This window comes from Pan troglodytes, chromosome 10, assembly GCF_028858775.2.
Source record: "Pan troglodytes isolate AG18354 chromosome 10, NHGRI_mPanTro3-v2.0_pri, whole genome shotgun sequence".
Lineage (NCBI taxonomy): Eukaryota > Metazoa > Chordata > Mammalia > Primates > Hominidae > Pan > Pan troglodytes.
This window is the reverse complement of record NC_072408.2, coordinates 23,040,304-23,058,240: the sequence shown is the minus strand read 5'-3', so window position 1 is coordinate 23,058,240 and position 17,937 is coordinate 23,040,304. Positions and strand designations below refer to the sequence as shown.

General features: G+C 39.9%; 1 protein-coding gene across 1 annotated transcript in view; it reads right to left on the bottom strand.

Moving 5' to 3' along the window:
• The window catches only part of DERA (deoxyribose-phosphate aldolase), a 125,033-nt gene extending 113,492 nt beyond the window's left edge, over positions 1-11,541 (bottom strand). The window contains exon 1 of the mRNA XM_520770.7: positions 11,394-11,541. Within this exon, the coding sequence (XP_520770.3) occupies positions 11,394-11,424 (31 nt within the window). The 5' untranslated portion in view covers positions 11,425-11,541. The remainder of the gene's footprint in view (positions 1-11,393) is intronic.
• Between the last annotated feature and the right edge of the window lie 6,396 nt (positions 11,542-17,937).

The window sequence follows — 17,937 nt, the reverse complement described above, 5'->3', positions numbered from 1 at the left end:
GAGCCTTGAAAGCCAGAGAAGATTATGCTGGCCAGAGAAGGAAGGAAAAGGTCTGAACTCCAAGCACAGGGAACATTCTAGACCTACAATTCCACCAAATGGTCATTTTAAGGAATGATCAGAAGACTCAATGAAGTTCGGAACCAGAAGGGTTTTCAGAAATCTGTGTCTGTTTTTTAAAAACAAAAACAAAAACCACTATTTTTTAGAGCAGTTTCAGACTCACAGCAAAATTGAACAGAAGGTACAGAGATTTCCCACATAAGCTTTGCCCCACACATGCATAGCCTCCCCCATTATCAACATCCCCCACCAGAGTGGTACAAACCTTACAACTGATAAACCTACATTCTCGTGTGTCTGTTTTACAGACTTGGAAAGTACAAGCCAGTATACTGAAGCCCCTCCCCACCCCGCAAGGTTCCACAGTTGGATGCTATCAGATCTACAACTAAAGTGCCTGGGTCCCAATCCTGTATCCTTCCCAGATAAACCACAATGCATTCAATGAAGCACAAATGGGCAGGTACACATTCCCTGACATTCTTTCCACAGGATACCTATTTCAACTTGGCCTGTAAAAACAACTACTGTCAAGCACCAAAACAACTGAACTTTCTCTAGGATGCTTTTCTTTCAGACAGTCTTCAGTATTATCAGCATCAATGCCTATTTTCTAGACTCTACATGCTAATCACTGTGTCCCAAAATTTCTCTTTATTAGTTAGTAGTTTAATGCAACACTCAGTCAAATATAGCATTCATCTGCAGACTGAAATTATGATTTTTTTCTTGCTGGAGACAGATCTATGGAAATGTTTTCACTAATAAAAATCCATATGAGATCTTTGCCTAGCTAAAGAGATTTCCCACAGCATTTTTAAATCATTATCTAAAGGTTAATAATACAATGTTGACTGGCTAATCATTTCAAACAGGGCAAGTGCATATCCTGATGATGGCCACAGTTTGCTTTCCTTGACAAGAATAAGGCAGTGTACTTCCCCAGGGATATTTTAAAATTTGATGAAGGTAAGCTTCTCAAGGGCAGGGCTCCTAAGTTCTATTGCTCTTGTAGCTTTCACAAAGACATGGACAGTGATGAGTTCACAGTACTCAACATACACATGCTGAATGAATGACTTTGAGATTATAATAATGATTGCCTCCTAAGAAGTCAAAAGTTAAAAAAGGAAAACTCTGCTTATAAAGACACAAAACTAAAATAAATTTCTTGTTTATTCCTTGGAAAATTATTTATTATTATTATTATTTGAGATGGAGTTTTGCTCGTCACCCAGGCTGGAGTGCCATGGTGTGATCTCGGCTCACTGCAACCTCTGCCTCCTGGGTTCAAGCGATTCTCCTACCTCAGTCTCCCGAGTAGCTGGGATTACAGGTGCTCGCCACCAAGCCCGGTTAATTTTTTTATGTATTTTTAGCAGAAACAAAGTTTCACCATGTTGACCAGGCTGGTCTCGAATGCCTGAACTCAGGTGATCTGCCCACCTCAGATTCCCAAAATGCTGGGATTACAGGCATGAGCCACCATGCCTGGCCTCTTTGGAAAATTATTAGAAGCACTTAAGTTTCTTGCTACTTACTGAAGAAAAAATAATCTCCCTCAAAATACCACAATATACAAATCTTGAGCTCCTTCACCAAATACAATAGGAATTGTTACAACCTACTTTCTTCCCTGAGTCCAAAATACAAACTTAATCCATAATCTCAAGGAAACATGAATATGTTTTTTTCTACCAGAAAATTAACGGAATTACTCTTTCTGGTTAATCTCACATCTTCAGCTAATGGGATTAGGGGTCTATCTCCTCCAGTCTCTGAGACCACAGAGAAGATATCCTTATGTCAATTTCCAAAATCATCAAGAACACTGATTATATCCTTCCACTAACCACTGGCATCATTTGAATAAAGTATGTCCCTTTTCAGACACAGTGCACTTTTCAGATATATGCACTTACTTCACTACGTCACCCCGATGTTTCCAACATGCCTTCACATTCACTTTAACACATTTCTTCACTTATCTCAATCAAATAAAAAGGCTTATTTCTTCCCGTATTTGCTTAGAGAAACTTTGCTTATCAGTGTAAAATATATGATATATAAAGATAATAAGATTAAGGTAAAAATGACATAAGATTTATCAAAAAACAATAGCTCTTAATTAAAGATTTCTCTGAATCTGAACCTGGGTCTACTCCACAGCTTACTGCATGGTTCTGCCCCTGCAGTATTCATTCATAAGAGCTATCTGGGAATCTTATAAAAATGCAGACTCATGGGCTTTCTCCCCATAATACAAATAATTTGGTATTTTTGGGGGGGGGGGTTTTGAGACGGAGTCTCGCTCCGGATGTATCGCCAGGATGGAGTGTAGTGGCGCAATCTCGGCTCACTGCAACCTCACCTCCTGGGTTCAAGCAATTCTCCTGCCTCAGCCTCGAGAGTAGCTGGAACTGTTACAGGCATGTGCCACCACGCCCAGCTAATTTTTATACTTTTAGTAGAGATGCGCTTTCACCATGTTGGCCAGGATGGTCTCAATCTCTTCATCTCATGATCCGCCCGCCTCAGCCTCCCAAAGTGCTGGGATTACAGGCGTGAGCCACCACGCCCAGCTCCCATAATACAAATAATTAAAGTTATTGTGGGGCTCAGGAATCTGTATTTTTTAACAAGCATCTTAGGTGATTCTAAGGCAGGGTCAGAGCCCAGCCAAGCTCATGGTAAACTAGTGGAAAAGAAGGTAAAACAACGTGCTAGACTAAACCAGCATAGACAGAGCCTGAATTTCCATTCCAGGACTACCTCTAACCAGCCATGTGGCTACAGGCTTGACTTCCCTAGGTCTCAGTTTTCTTACCCACAACAGAAGGGGGCTGGACTGATACCAAACATGCCTTTCTGCTAGGAAATTCCATGACATGAAAAACAACAACAAAAAGAGGTAGCCTTATAAGTGTGGACACTATTATTTTCCTAGAAAAGAGTATCTGAAATATTCATAAGAGGTAATGTTTATTCAAGAATCTCTACATCACAGATAAGGAGTCTCTATCTATACCTTCAGCAGGCCAGATACCTAGTTCAATGTCAAATTTTAGACATTTGAATGAAATCTCTTTTCTGTCTCTCTCCCTTCCTCTCTCTCTCTCTCTCTCTCACACACACACACACACACACACACACATTTCTTTCTGAGGCTGTGGGGCAGTCCATTAGGCGGACAGTTGAAAACCTTATCTGAATCTGGATTATGAGAGCAGTTAATCTGGATATTTTTCCAGACTTTAAAGACCTTAGCATCATTAACCACCTTCCAAAAGAACAAAGACACCAGTTAAGTGGCACCTTTTTAGGAAATAACTACCAGCAGCTACTCTTGTCTTAGACTTTGCTTTGCGGGAGGAAGGCCTGACTATACAAAGACAGCCAGAAGTTGCAGCCAGAGTGTCTCAACATTTAAAAAATCTGTATAGTTTGCTGGAGCCAAGATTAAACATTTATCCTTCCCTTGCAACCACTTTGGTTTCTAGGGAACTCACTGTTACAGCTGAGGCAGGCTGAGGAGAAGTACATTCGTAGACACACACACAACACACACCAAAGTTAACTGAAAAATTTCAAAGTGCCTTTTTATGCCTTTAACTCAAAAGATGAACACATTTCAAGGTGACCCAATCCTCAAGTGACAGACAGTGTTTTAAAAGGGCCAGAGCTCTCCACTTAAACAATTTCTGGTGACATGTTTAAATCGCATCCTCAAGGGCTCTGTCTGCTGTCTCATTTACTAGTCTTTCTTTCCTGGCAGAAGCATCCCATTTTAAATAAGTGCTTGAAGTTTTTCTTCCTTCCTAATAATTAAAATCCACCGGGCTTAGATGCTTTTTAAAAAAAAATGTTTTTTAACTTAGCAGGCACCGCAGAGGACTTTTAATTATTTAATTATACAACAAAACCAAATTATTACTTTATAGTTTTTCTATTTATCAAACAGTATCACAATAATAAAAGACAGCCTCATCATTTATGCTTACAAGCAAAAAGTAAAAGACTTCTAAGGTAAAATCAAAGTAGTTAGCATTCACAAAAGGATGCCCCAGTTAAAATCTAAAATGTACATAATTATTGACTCAGTGTATGTATTTCATACATAGGCTATGAAGGATTTTTTTTTCTTTCTTCATGAAAACATTACTCTTAGCCATTATAGTATAATGAGAAGATTACACTAGATACCTGAAAATTGAGCTCCTATAGTTAATGAAACATGCCAGGCTGCTTTTGCTAGTCCCTTTGTAGAAACTACTCCGTCAGAAACATCTTCTCCAAAAAACCCTCCCTGGACCGTCTGTGAATTCGTCTTTATCCTTCCAATCCCACCACGTTCCTGTTGTCAGTTTTAACATGCCGTTATGTGGTGATTTACATAAACATCTCCCTTAGTTGCCTGTGAGCTCTGGGAATGCAGAGACCAAGTCAGGCTCACCTTGGCATCCCTGCCATGACCATGAGCAGCAAGTAACAAGTGCCAGGAACAGCAGGCACTCCACATAAAGGGTTTTAAAATATTCTTATATATTTACATTTTAAAAATTAAAAAAACAAATTATTCTGGCCCCCTTCCCCTTCCCAAACAATTGTCCTAAACCGCTGGGGTGGGGCACTGAAGAGGAGGTGAACAACATAGTTATTTGAGCCAGATTGAAATGGGGGCACCACTATGGCCCAGAGTGGGCCAAACAGTATGGGGTAGCCCAGAGTCCAATCAGAACAAGGAGGGGATCTGCACAAAGTGGAAGCAAGACATGGGGAGTGGAAGCGCAAGCAGGGTAAGGAGGGTATCCACCTAGAGAGGGAGGAGAGGCGGCCGGGCACAGAGCTCCACAGCCCCACACTAAGGTAACAGGGAGATTTGTGTAGGCAGCAGCCTGCTGTGGGGGACCAAGCACCAGCGGGATGAGGAAGGCAGCCTCACAGGAGGGAGGCCCAGCTCAGGGGTCAGAGCCTGAGAACAGTGAGAAGAACGTCTGCTGGGGCCAGGGGAAGCATGTGGAGTGTTTCAAATATGGAAAGGGAGAACACTGGGATAAATCCTGTGGTGTTGGACCAGAACTGGTGGTATTAGTGTGAAATCATGGTTTTCACTATGTAGATACAGAGAGATGATAGGTAGATGAATCTAGAAGTGTGTGTATATACAGTACATATATTTTTCAGCTCTGCCAGCTGAGGGCCTTGGGAACAGAGTCACCCATCACAATGAGCATACCTAGTGCTCAGATCTTGGCTTCTCAGTATCGTTATCCACTGAAAAAAATGCTCCCTGGAGAACTGGCTGACTTTGGTGCTGGGAAAGGGAAATTATAAGATAAGCCAGAAATACCTTGTTGAAACACCCACCCCTACCCCAGTCTGTGGAAAAACTGTCCTCCACAAAACCAGTTCAGTCCCTGGTGCCAAAAAGGTCCGGGACCGTTGGTGTAAAGCAAAGGGTAAAAAACTTGTAATCAGAAGTTCTGCATTTGAGTCTTGACCTCAACTCTTACTAGCTCTGAGGTATAATAAGCAAGTTACTTGTGTTTTCTGAGCCTTAGTTTTCTCATCCATGAAATGAGAATGATAATGCCTAGCACAATGGATTCCTGGGAGAATTAAAAGAGATTATGTTAGAAAAGCACTCTATGAAATCTAAAGTAACATATGTATGTTAAGTATTAAATATTAAAGAGAAAAAAATTAGATTCAGACATAAAACCCACATTAACTTAAAATTACGCAAATCAATTTTATTGTTTAAAGAAACCTCAAGTTAACTCCAGTTGGGAAATTCCCTGCAGAAATCTAAAAATTTTTTAATTCTCTTACCACCTGAGCTAAGAGCTAGAGTCAAATTTTCATATGCCACCTAATGAAGAATACACTGCCTTATGTTTTAGTTTTTTGTTTTTGTTTTTTCACTAGGAATTGACTTTTTTAACTTAAAGGCAAAATTTAAAGGCCTCTATCTCAATAAAAGAAATATGAGGACTTTGTAAGGTGTAATAGGTCACTTCTCACTTGTAACCCATAGATTCCTTAAACTGTTTATCTTGTTTACAGCTAAAGAGATTCCAGTTCTATTTTTCAGGAAACTACTAAGAGAAACTCCAGATGTAGAAATTCGGGACAAAAAAGTCACTCTAAATTAACAAAATTATCAAATACTTCACTATTTCTACTTAATTTTTTTTAACCTAAAGAACAAGAGCCTGGCACAGTGACTACAGCCTATAGTCCCAGCCACTTGGGAGGCCACAGAGGGAGAACTGCTTGAGCCCAGGAGTTCAAGACCAGCCTAGGCAACACAGCAAGACCCCATCTCTTATTTTAAACATTTTTTAAAAGAATACATCAAGAAACAGGATTGTGCCAGGTGCGACGGCTCATGCCTGTAATCCCAGTACTTTGGGAGGCCGAGGCAGGTGGATCACCTGAGGTCAAGAGTTCAAGACCAGCCTGGCCAACACAGTGAAACCCCATCTCTACTAAAAATACAAAAACTAGCTGGGCATGGTGGCGCATGCCTGTAATCCCAGCTACTCAGAAGGCTGAGACTGGAGGCTCACTTGAACCCGGGAGGCGGAGGTTGCAGTGAGCCGAGATGGCGCCACTGCACTCCAGCCTGGGTGACAGAGTGAGACTCTGTCTCAAAAAAAAAAAAGAAACAGTATTGGTTTTTAAACCTAGAAGCTAAGGCCAGCCCAAAGACTGGAGTATGAAAGGTAACGTTTTACAAAACTGCAAGAGACGAAAACAAACACACACACAAAGAAAAGCCCCACTCTGTTCACCTTGAGGTCACTCCCTGGTCACCATCACATGATGCTCTGAGGCTCATCAGTATATCCACATGAAGCAGTTCCTGAGGAAGTCTGGTTTTGACATGCCATCCTTGAAAACTTCACTAACATCGAACCCTACTCTCATAATCTACCAAAGTTTGGACTTTTCCATTCTCCCTCAGGATAAATTGCATCTTCTCTGAAACAAACTGCAATGGTTAAGATGTGGATTATGGCAATAAAACAGTAACCTTTATGTTTTAAACAGACAAATCAAACCTAAAAGAGTAACATCAACAGTATTCACCAGTTATCTATTTGACTCTTCTGACATCAGGGTGTAGTGCTCCCACTTAGCACCAGTCGATACAGTGTGGTTGTTTAAGCATGTAGCATTATTAGCACCAGATCACCTGGGCTTGAATTCTGGCTCTGCCACATTAGCTATACCTAACTGGTTTTCGGCAAGTTACTTAAAACTCCCTGTACCTCAGTTTGCTCGTGTGTAAACATGGATCATGCTATCCCCTCACAGGGCCATTGTGGACTAAATGAGAATTTCAAGCATTCAGCATAGTGCCTTACAAGTAGCTAGAGCTCTGTGTTGACACTATCATTATACCCAGCACCTAAGCACAGTGTCTGCACAGAGTAGGTATCAAATAAGGTGAAGAATTATTATGCAAACAGATAGCCTTTGCCTACTGTTGAGGTTTAAGATGCCATTCTAGGCCATGCACGGTGGCTCATGCCTATAATCCTAGCACTTTGGGAGGCAGAGGCTGGAGTATCACTTGAGGCTAGGAGTTTGAGACCAGTCTGGTCAACATACTGACACATGGTCTCTATTGAAACAATAAATAAACAAATAAATAAATAAATATCCATTCCCAAAATTAAACGTTAACTTTGCAGTGGAAAATCACCATCACCCAAATCAGAAACATTCTGTACCCAAGTTATACTTCAGCAGGAATGCCAAAAATGAGCTCCCTAAATCCCTAATTCATAGGTTCTTTTAAAAGGAAATTAAAAATTATAACGCAAAAGGACCAGGACATTCTGTTTTCACAACCCATTTAAAGCACAGTCTAGGTACATCTATCTAATTTTAGACAAAAATAAATGAAAAATAATTGCACATCACACTTGCATTTAATTGTAGCTCTAGCTTTATGTCCAGGTCCTGAACCAGACCGATTAATAGCTCTGTGAAGGCAGTGACCATCCCTGATTATCTTGTACCCCCAGCCTAGGGTAATACTACCCAGTACAGATTGGTACTCAATAACTACCTAAATAAATGTGCTCCTTAAAATAAAAAAATCCCACCAGCCTGGCCAACATGGCAAAAACCCGTCTCTACTAAAAATATAAAAGTATTAGCCGGGCTTGGTGGCAAGCACCTGTAATCTCAGCTACTCGGGAGGCTGAGGCAGGAGGATTGCTTGAACCTGGGAGACGGAGGTTGCAGTGAGCCAAGATCACACCACCGCACTCCAGCCTGGGCAACAGAGGGAGACTCTGTCTCAAAAAAAAATACAAAATCCCATCATGGTTATTTTTCAGATATCTTTGAAATGTTGCTTTTTGAACAGAAGAGTTTTCAGACACACAGAGACAGAGCAGGGAGATCCTTAGAAGTCATCTAATAACACCCCCATTCTCCAGACGCCTCCAAAGATAACATTTGCAAGGAAGTTACACTGTCTACATCCTTTATAGGCTTCTTGAGATATCTCTGAAGACAGATGTAACAAAACTGAATCTTAATAATACTTACAAAGAGGAAGAAGGTGCCAAGCTTCACAGCATCTGTCCATGCAACCACACACGGGGACCAGGTAGATTCCCCAGTTCCCCCAAGTAAGAAGCAGCTCTCAATTCATTCCTTCATTCAACAGACTTTTTCTTTCTTTTTTTTTTTTTTTTATCTTTTTTGAGACACAGTCTGTCTCCAGTCTGTTGCCCAATGGAGTGCAGTGGCACAATTCCAGCTCACTGCAACCTCCACTCTCTGGGTTCAAGCGATTCTCGTACCTCAGCTTCCCAAGTAGCTGGGACTACAGGCATGCGCCACTATGCCCAGCTAATTTTTGTATTTTCAGTAGAGATGGGGTTTCGCCATGTTGGCCAGGCTGGTCTCCAACTTCTGATCTCAAGTGATCCGGCTGCCTTGAGCCTCCCAAAGTGCCAGGACTATAGGCATGAGCCACCATGCCTCAAGACATTTTTGAGGGCCTTCTGTGTACCAAACACTATTCTAGGTACTTGGGACACATCAGTGAACAAAAGAAAGATCACTACCCACGTGACACCTGCATTTTAGGCAATAGTTAAGTGGCATCTAATAAAATAGAAGAATATCTGTACATTTTAATAGACTATATAGGGCATAATAGTCTAGGTACAAAACTTGATAGTACCTTGGAGATCATTAAGCCATTGGTTCTCAAACTTGGGTATGCTTCAGTACTACCCACAGGATTTGTTAAAACTCAGAATGCTGGGCCCCATCCTCTAATATGAAAGCTACAGGGTACATTCCCTATTTGGAAAACATCTTTCATACATCCAAATGCCAATGTTTTCCTTAAAGACTTTTTAATCATGAGGGTCAGGTTTAGTCTCAAAGGAACTCAATGTTTTTTTAAGTCTATGAACTAGAAGTACATACACCAAATCATAAATAACAGTGATTGGACTAGTAATAATACTACAACATTTTTGTGCTAACTGTATTTTCTAGAATTTTTACAATAACCATGAATTCCTTTTGTAATAAGAAAAGGGAAGCAAAAATGTTAATTTATTTTAGAAATTAGTTACGATGTTTATTAAAAAGACTTTCAACTAGAAAACTATTTTAAAAATCATCAGTTAATATACTGCATAAATTAATACTGAAAGATTTTTTTCCCTAGTACCTAATTCAAATAACTTATTTTAGCATTTCAGTTTAAACCTGTTTGGATTAAGGATTAATACCCGTGAAGGAAAAAAATCTGATTTTAACAAATAAGATAATAAATACGAAGCTGTGATCATTTCGATAGCTGCATAAAAACCACATTTACTATTGTTCTACCTGGCAATTATTTATGTCTACACTTTTACTTTTCAACAAATTAATGGAAGTGATTGATTCTAATTACTGCAAATAAATAAATTTAAAAATGGTTCAATTATGTTTTTTGAAAGAAAAATTTAAAACGTCTAAGTTTTGGGAAATTTAGGGCACATCCTTGATGTATGCATAGTCACATGGTCATATTCCTGGGAATACCCAGGTAAGACACCACCCCAAACTTGCCCCATATCCACCACCTTCAAGGATATTCCAATCTAAGAAATAATGCCGTTATTACTAAAGACCACGTTCCAGAGATAGGACTAGAGTTTAAAACATAATCAGCTAGAGGACAGTGACTAAAACAAAATCAACCAGGTTAGTAAATCAACTGTCTTTAAAATGATAGATTTACTCTCTTACCATTCGACAAAAAATCCAGAACACCTCTTGGAAGTGCAGACTGTTTAAGTACCAGTCACTTTTAAGGAGGGCGTAAAGGACCTACCTATATGTGTTACATATAATTTACAGCCAATTTTCTCAAAATTAGCCCCTAAAACCATAACTCCATATACTCATACTATCTATACTGAAGACTTACTAGGTGTCCACAATATACCAAACTACTTTACATGTATCCTATTTAATCTCCTAACGGCCTTATAAGGTAACTACCACTACAATAACCATTTTACAGATGAAGAAACTTAAGCGCAAAGTTATTAATTTGTCCGAAGTCACACAGGTAAGAAGTTAAAGATCCTGGATACACAGATATCCAAGCTATAATACTTAAACGAGACGCTTAAACCTTCTCTTGATCATGGTTTTGCTGTTTGAATTATAAATTTTTCACATGTTAAGAAATCTGAACTAAGGTTTCTTGCCAGTATTTGAACAATATAAAAAAAGGTGAAAACTGGGAAACAACACAGGTACTTTAACAAATCTTTGTAACTCTAAAATCCCATGAATCTGCAGTGTTACATTTTGAGCACAGACGGCTGACAACTTTTCCACGAGCACGGCCACTTCAAGGTTACGGTTAAAATTATCTACGGAAATACTGCATTAAATTACACAAGTATTCTATTAAAAGGAGGAGAAAGAAGGTTTTTATCTGGTTTTACCTGCTTGGGGGTTGTTTGTTTTGGGTTTTGTTTTTTGGGTTGTTGGGTTTTCCAACCAGCGAGCTAGAGTGAACGAAAAGGCAGGAAGATAATAATCTAACCCTTTCCTACTCCTTCCGCACACAAGAGTAAAAGCTTAGGTGCAAAGACAAGCGGCGCGAACGTGCCGGGTTCGGCCTTTACTTGGGGTGAGGGCTGACCAGACGCCACTGCTTCCCGCCCCAGCGAAAACCCCTCGGGGACCCACAGCCAGGGCACTGGGCGGCAGCAGGCCCCGCGCTAGTCCCGGCGGCGCTGAACGCGAGGGAGAGGGAATGGGGAGCCCCGCGGGCCCCTTACCGAGCTCGGTGCCCCGATTGTACGCGGACATGGCGCGGGCAGCTCCGGAGCTGCCGGCTGGTAGGCGCCCGCCTCTGCGCCGCACCCGGCCCTTCCTCCTTCCCGCCAGCTGGAGCGCTCGCCCCGCCCCTGCCCGCTCCCGGGGCGGAGTCGCGGGCCCGGGCCACGAGGTCTGTACCCTAGGCCTATTGCTCCGCAAGGAAATCTCGCTGCTCCCCTCCCCCGTCTTCTCCACGAGGTACCGAACCGGAGCGCTAAGTAGCTCCCGGAAATAATGCTACCAACACCCTTTAAAACATACTGAAGTTGCCAATTGCACGTAATAAAAATATTCCTAGAAACTTTTAACTGTAAGATTATATAACAAGAAGGAAGAAGATCCAAGTGCAGAGCTCTGCAACTTAAGATCTGAAATGTCAGCAGGGATCCCATATCCTTGTTAGGGAAACCAAGGTGCAATCAAGGGCCCCGGGGCACACTGACTTTTCTAATCTACACATCATGAAAAGAAGCAGCTATGTGGCCTGAAGAAGGCAAGGGCTTAGGAGTCAGAAGACCTGGTTTCTTAGCCAAGCTCGGGCAATAATTAAATGTGTGACCCTGGGCAAATTAACTGCTTTTCTGAGCTTCATTTTTCTCATCTGTAAAGAAGACCTTGACAATTTCTTGGTTCTTCAATATACTATGATTCTATAAAGGTAAAATGCTTCAGCCTGATTTCTCTGTGACCAAGAGGTTAAAATCGTCGAGTCACTCCACAATCTCAATATAGTTAACTTATCTGTACTCACGTTTAGAGGCACCTCTGCTATGAAAACAGTACAGTTAGTTATGATTTGTCTACCATGAGCCAGTTATTGTGCTAGGTGCTTTCATACATCATATATAGATGTATGATAGCATTGGAGTCTCTGAACAATCCTGCCAATAATGTATTTTATCTCCATTGCTGTAACTTTAGACATCAAAGTTCTGAATAGAAAGGCATCCTGGTATAGTGGAAATACAGTGGGCTCAAAATGAGCTGAACCCATTAATATACCAGCTCTTTCATTTAATAAATGTAACTTGGCAGTTCTGGAAATAATAGTCTGTCTACTTACCTGTAAAGTAGAGATGATCAAAATATGTTCACCTTGCAAAGCTGTTGAATGTATGCAAGGCACCTAGTACATAACATGGCATACAGTAGATGCTTAAAAAATGGAAGCTGTTAATGTTATTGTCAAGTTCACACAGTAATTACTGAGCTGTTTTAAATAGGAATAGTAATATTTGTATACTCCTCTACATTGAGCTTTCAGCCTTGTCCACACACAGCCACTGTTGAATGTTTCGGATGTGTGTAGATCTTACTCATACATACTATAGCACTTTTCTTTTTTATATTAACCTTGAAAAAGAGAAAAGCAGGCCCTGAAAGCCTGGAGCTGGCCTGAAACTCACAACTGGACCATGGTTTTCCCTGGTTAAACGTATACAATTTCACAGCACAGCATCAGCCAAGGCCATTGTGACCACAATGAATCAACAAAAACATAATCATAATCATGTCTGATAATAGAAAACCATGAATATTGTTCAAATAGCCCCTATCCTAGCTATTATGACTTCTTTACCAATCAGTTCTAGCTTCACTCCATTCCTATGTTTTAGATAAGAATTAAGATGCACTATTATCACCAGTTCCTACCATCATCCAGTCCAGATCCTTCCTTGAACTTTCCCCAAATCACCTACGACAGGCCCAAATCCTATGTTGTTTCTAACATCCTCTTACTGAGACACCTCACATTAGGTGCCCATGGCAAGCATTGTCCCTTGTTACAATGTCAATAAACACAACTTTGTCCACTTGTAGGTGTGTTACTGGTGGTCTCTGGCTGGAGATCATTCACATCTCTAGAAGATACAAAGGCAATACATGAAATTCTATTTTTAGAAGTAAACACAACTCCAAACCAGATTCCATACCATTCATTACATAAATGTTTGTTTGTTTTTAAATTGTGATATCCTAAATTAGTTGAAAAATCAGAATTAGGGCAGCCTCTTAAAGCAATGTTTTAGCAATGTATCAGTCAAGAATTTCTCAAGGACTTTTTCTAAAATGGACCTGTTGAATGTATTAATCTCAAATTAATCTCTGCAGTTTAAAAGTATGTTAATTTGGCAACATTAGGAGAGACAGCAGGGATAGTATGCAAAAAATGAGTTTCTTTCACAGAGAAATGTTCCTATATTTCATTTTGTGAAGATTCCTTTTAAATTTATTGCCTTATGAAACTTCTGAAGTATCCCTAAGGCAAGTCCCCTCAAAGAAAGAGCTATAGACCACTACATGGGAATCACCCAAGAGCTTTTTCTAAAGTAGTTCTGGGCTTCCTCACAGCCCTACTCAATCAGAATATCTAGGACCCTGGAATCTGTAATTTTAATATTTCTTCAAACAATGTTTATGCAAACTAAACGTAAAGAACCACAAACGAGAAGCAGAGGAAAATAAACTATGCATGCCAATCTGGAGCCATAGCCCAAACTGACTCTTACAAGAGTAAAATTGCTTTTAAAGTATTACATGTTGTATTTTTTAAGCCATGTAAATTTTGCATGCTATTCCTATTCATTGATGTTTTTCAATGGAAATTTTAAACTGCCAAATAAATTACCTAATTATCCTCCCACCCTCACTCCTCCTTTAATTAAAATTAAAGCTCTAGGAATACGTAATATTTATCGTGAAGCTTCTAAGAACCTACCAGTCCTGGGAGATAGGAGTAAAACAAATTTTAAGTTCCAAAGGGCATAGATCAATTGTGTTTGGTTCATCATATGTAGGATCTAGTACAGTAGTTGGCAATTAGTAGACTACAAATATTTGTTAGATGAATGAGTGTATATTGCTGTCTTTGCTACTTTTCTTATACTGCCTACTGTTTTATCCAGTCAAATTTCATTTGATATAGTCTCTACTCCTATGATTTCTAAGAGCAATTATTCACAAGTTCATTAGGTAAATAACCACTTAGACTACAAACTGTCAGCCAGCATTTCTAGGTCAGATGGAGAAAAGTGTAGGAGCAGGGAGGACTATGAAAAACTGTGAATATTAGAGTCAAAATATTTTAGAACTGGAGGGAGACTAATAGAACATCCAATTCCTAGTTCATGGTAAAATAAAAAAAAGATAAGAATTTTACTGAGTGTTTTATGAAGCTAAATTTATTCAATTTAAAGAACACTCCTTCATTCTGAGACTACGTTGTTCACTACCAATTTGAATTTTAAAATGTCGTTTTATAAAGATCGTGGTGTTAGATAATTATTTTTTCTTTTTTAATAGCCTCAGTTGGCTAGAAGCCGACCATTCCATCTCCTCTCCCCCATTTTGAAGTCTATTGGCCACAGAATCCTAAAGCTTGGGAATCACTGATACAATATATAATATTCACTAATATTAAGTGCTTCCTGTGAATTAAGTCCTTTCCATAAAGTATTTGGTATTTCATATTTATGAGATTTTTCCTGAAAAAAATCTGTGAGAACTCTTTTCTCCCTGTACAGATAAACTGAGGCTAAGAGAGATTTGCCTGTAAGTGCTAGACGATTGCTTAAAACTTGGCAATATATAATCATATAACAATATATAACCTTAGACTACACACTATTCCCTACTATCTCTTGGAAGCTAAACTTATTAGACAAACCATTAAACCTCTCTGAAATTCAGGTTTTCCATATATGCAACGGAGACAATTACCTATCTCATTGGATTACTGGGAGAGATTAAAAAGTGACACACGTGTTAAAATTAAAACCTAACATAAGGCACTTATATCATTTCCATACTCGTCCTTAAACTAAAATCAGTTACCTTCCACTTGACCATGTTCTATTCTCTCATTAAAGTGATTCAATCTATAAAGTATTATTATTGTTCATTAGCTATCATTTAGACGCAAACTTGGGCCTTGTTTCCAAAGGAAAATTTGTTAGATGCCTCCAAGAACTCTACTGATCTAGTCACCTCAGTCTAAATGACACTATAGCACACTTGCAGTTAAGCATTTCTATATTAAATAGATAACCAAAGAAAAGCTAGGCCCCCTCTTATCTGAGAATGTTCTTGCTTTAACAATGTTTTCATGGGTAACCCCCCAGTGTAGCAGACAGACATGCACAGTAACATATAGTAACCTATAAGAACCGCTTTTTAAGTTGTTAATCCCCTAGGTGTAAAGCAAAAGCAAGGTAGCTAGTTGAGAAATATTTTCCATTGGTCTGCTTTTTCAATGCATCTTGTTGTTTCTCCCTTCTGAAAAATTGCATCCATTTTTCCCCAACCTTGGTCTCAAAGAAAAGGCAGCTAAATACTTCCATGGAATTTGAGCAACTACTAAAAAATGTAATCTATAATTTGTTATAAATTATGGTGCATCTATATGCTATTTGGTGCATCTATGCTATTTTGTAGACATTAAAAAGAATGTGTTGAACTTTACTGACATGAAAAATATTCTGAAGAGAATTGAATGACCACACTCAATCCTGGCTTCCTGGAAGAAAACTCTGGATGACACTAAAATAGAGAAGTAATTGATTCATAAAAAGGTAAATTACTAATATTAGGTGGGAACTTGGGATACCATGACCTACTGGAAATTAGGACCTAGAGAGGAGACTCCAGGGGATGAATGGGATGAGACGGCAAGTGAAAGCTGGATTCTTCCTGGGTAACTTCAGTCTCACACTGGCTGAAGCTGTACACGGGTTCACTGGAGAGGTAAGAGCTTTGTCTTGCCATGTCTGCCATGCCTGCCATGTCTCACTCTTCAGTGGAGGATGGCCTGCTACATATGAGATAACTGGAAAACAGTCTTCCTGGTCTGACATGGATTACTGGGAGAGATTAAAAAGATTTGGTGAGGGACTTGTTTCAACAACTATCGAGCACTCACAACATACCAGTCACCTTTCCAAGTAAAGGGAGACTATCAATGAAGCTGAAAAACATGCAACAAAATTTCAAATAGCATTAACAAGTATGAATAAAATAGGACTCAGTAAGAAGTGACAAGAGATGGAATACAGACCAGCTGGAGAACTGAATGCAAAGAAAGGATCCAGCCAAGCAAACATTTAGGTAAGAGTGAACCAAGTAGCAGAAATATCAAGTGAAAAGGACTTGAGACAGAAATGAGGCCACTGTGGCTAGAGCAGGGCAAGGAAGGGAAATATGAAAAAGTCACAAAAGGTATCAAGAGCCAACTAATCATAAGAATTTCATATGATGGGAAGCCATTACAGATCTTAACAAGGAAATCACCTCATCTCTTCAAATCCTAAAGCAATTACCTTTCCTACTGTATGGAGTATGGATGGGATAAGAGCCAGACGAATGAGTAGGGGCAAGAGGGAGCAGTTATGAAGGAACTGAGAAATAAAGGTAGCCTGCCTAGGGTGGTAACAATGGAGAGGAGGCAAAGCACAGCTTCGAAGAGCCCATAGGACTTGCATATAGACATGGGCATGAGAGAGAACACAGTCAAGGATTTCCACGTCTTTTAGTTTGAACAAGTAAGTATAAGTTAGTACCAGTTAGTGGAATGGGGAAAGGTTGAGGGAGAAACAGGTTTGATTAAAAAAATCAAGACTTACGATAGGTAAGTCTGAGTCTTATGAAAGGTTAAGATGGAGCACTCAACTATGCTGTCAAACTCTGGTGCTCAGAGGCAGACCAGGTAGACAACATATAGACAACGATGTAGAACCTATCAGAAGATCTTGAGTAACAGCAGATATTTTTCTTTAGACAACAGAGCTAGAAAGTGCAGCCCAGATCTGAAGTCAAGAAAAAAAAGAGGAACTGGCAAATACAAGAGTCAGTAAGGTATAAAAAGACCCTGCCAGGCACGGTGGCTCACATCTGTAATCCCAGCACTTCGGGAGGCCGAGGCGGGTGGATCACGAGGTCAGGAGATCAAGACCATCCTGGCCAACATGGCAAAACCCCGTCTCTACTAAAAATACAAAAATTAGCTGGGCGTGGTGGCGTATGCCTGTAGTCCCAGCTACTCAGGAGGCTGAGGCAGGAGAATCGCTTGAACCTGGGAGGCAGAGGTTGCAGTAAGCTGAGATCGCACCATTGCACTCCAGCCTGGGTGACAGAGCGAGACTCCATCTCAAAAAAAAAAAAAAAAGACCCAGGAGTGTAGTTTCATAGAAGCTAAAAAAAAAAATCAAAAACCAGGAAGTGGATGATTATTGAATGCTGCTGAAGGTTTAGTAAGATGAGAACAGAAAAGTGACCACTACTCTTGAAAGTTTTGTTAAATTCTACTGTAGGATTCTACCATTACCAAGTGTGGTAAGCAGACTAATAACTAATGGCCCCCACAAAGATGTCTACTTCCCAATCCCCAGAACCTGTGAATATGTCATCCTACATGGCAAAAGGGACTTTTGCAGATGTGATTAAATTGAAGATCTTGAACTGGAAAGATTATCCTGGATTATTCAGGTGAGCCCGATACAATTACAAACC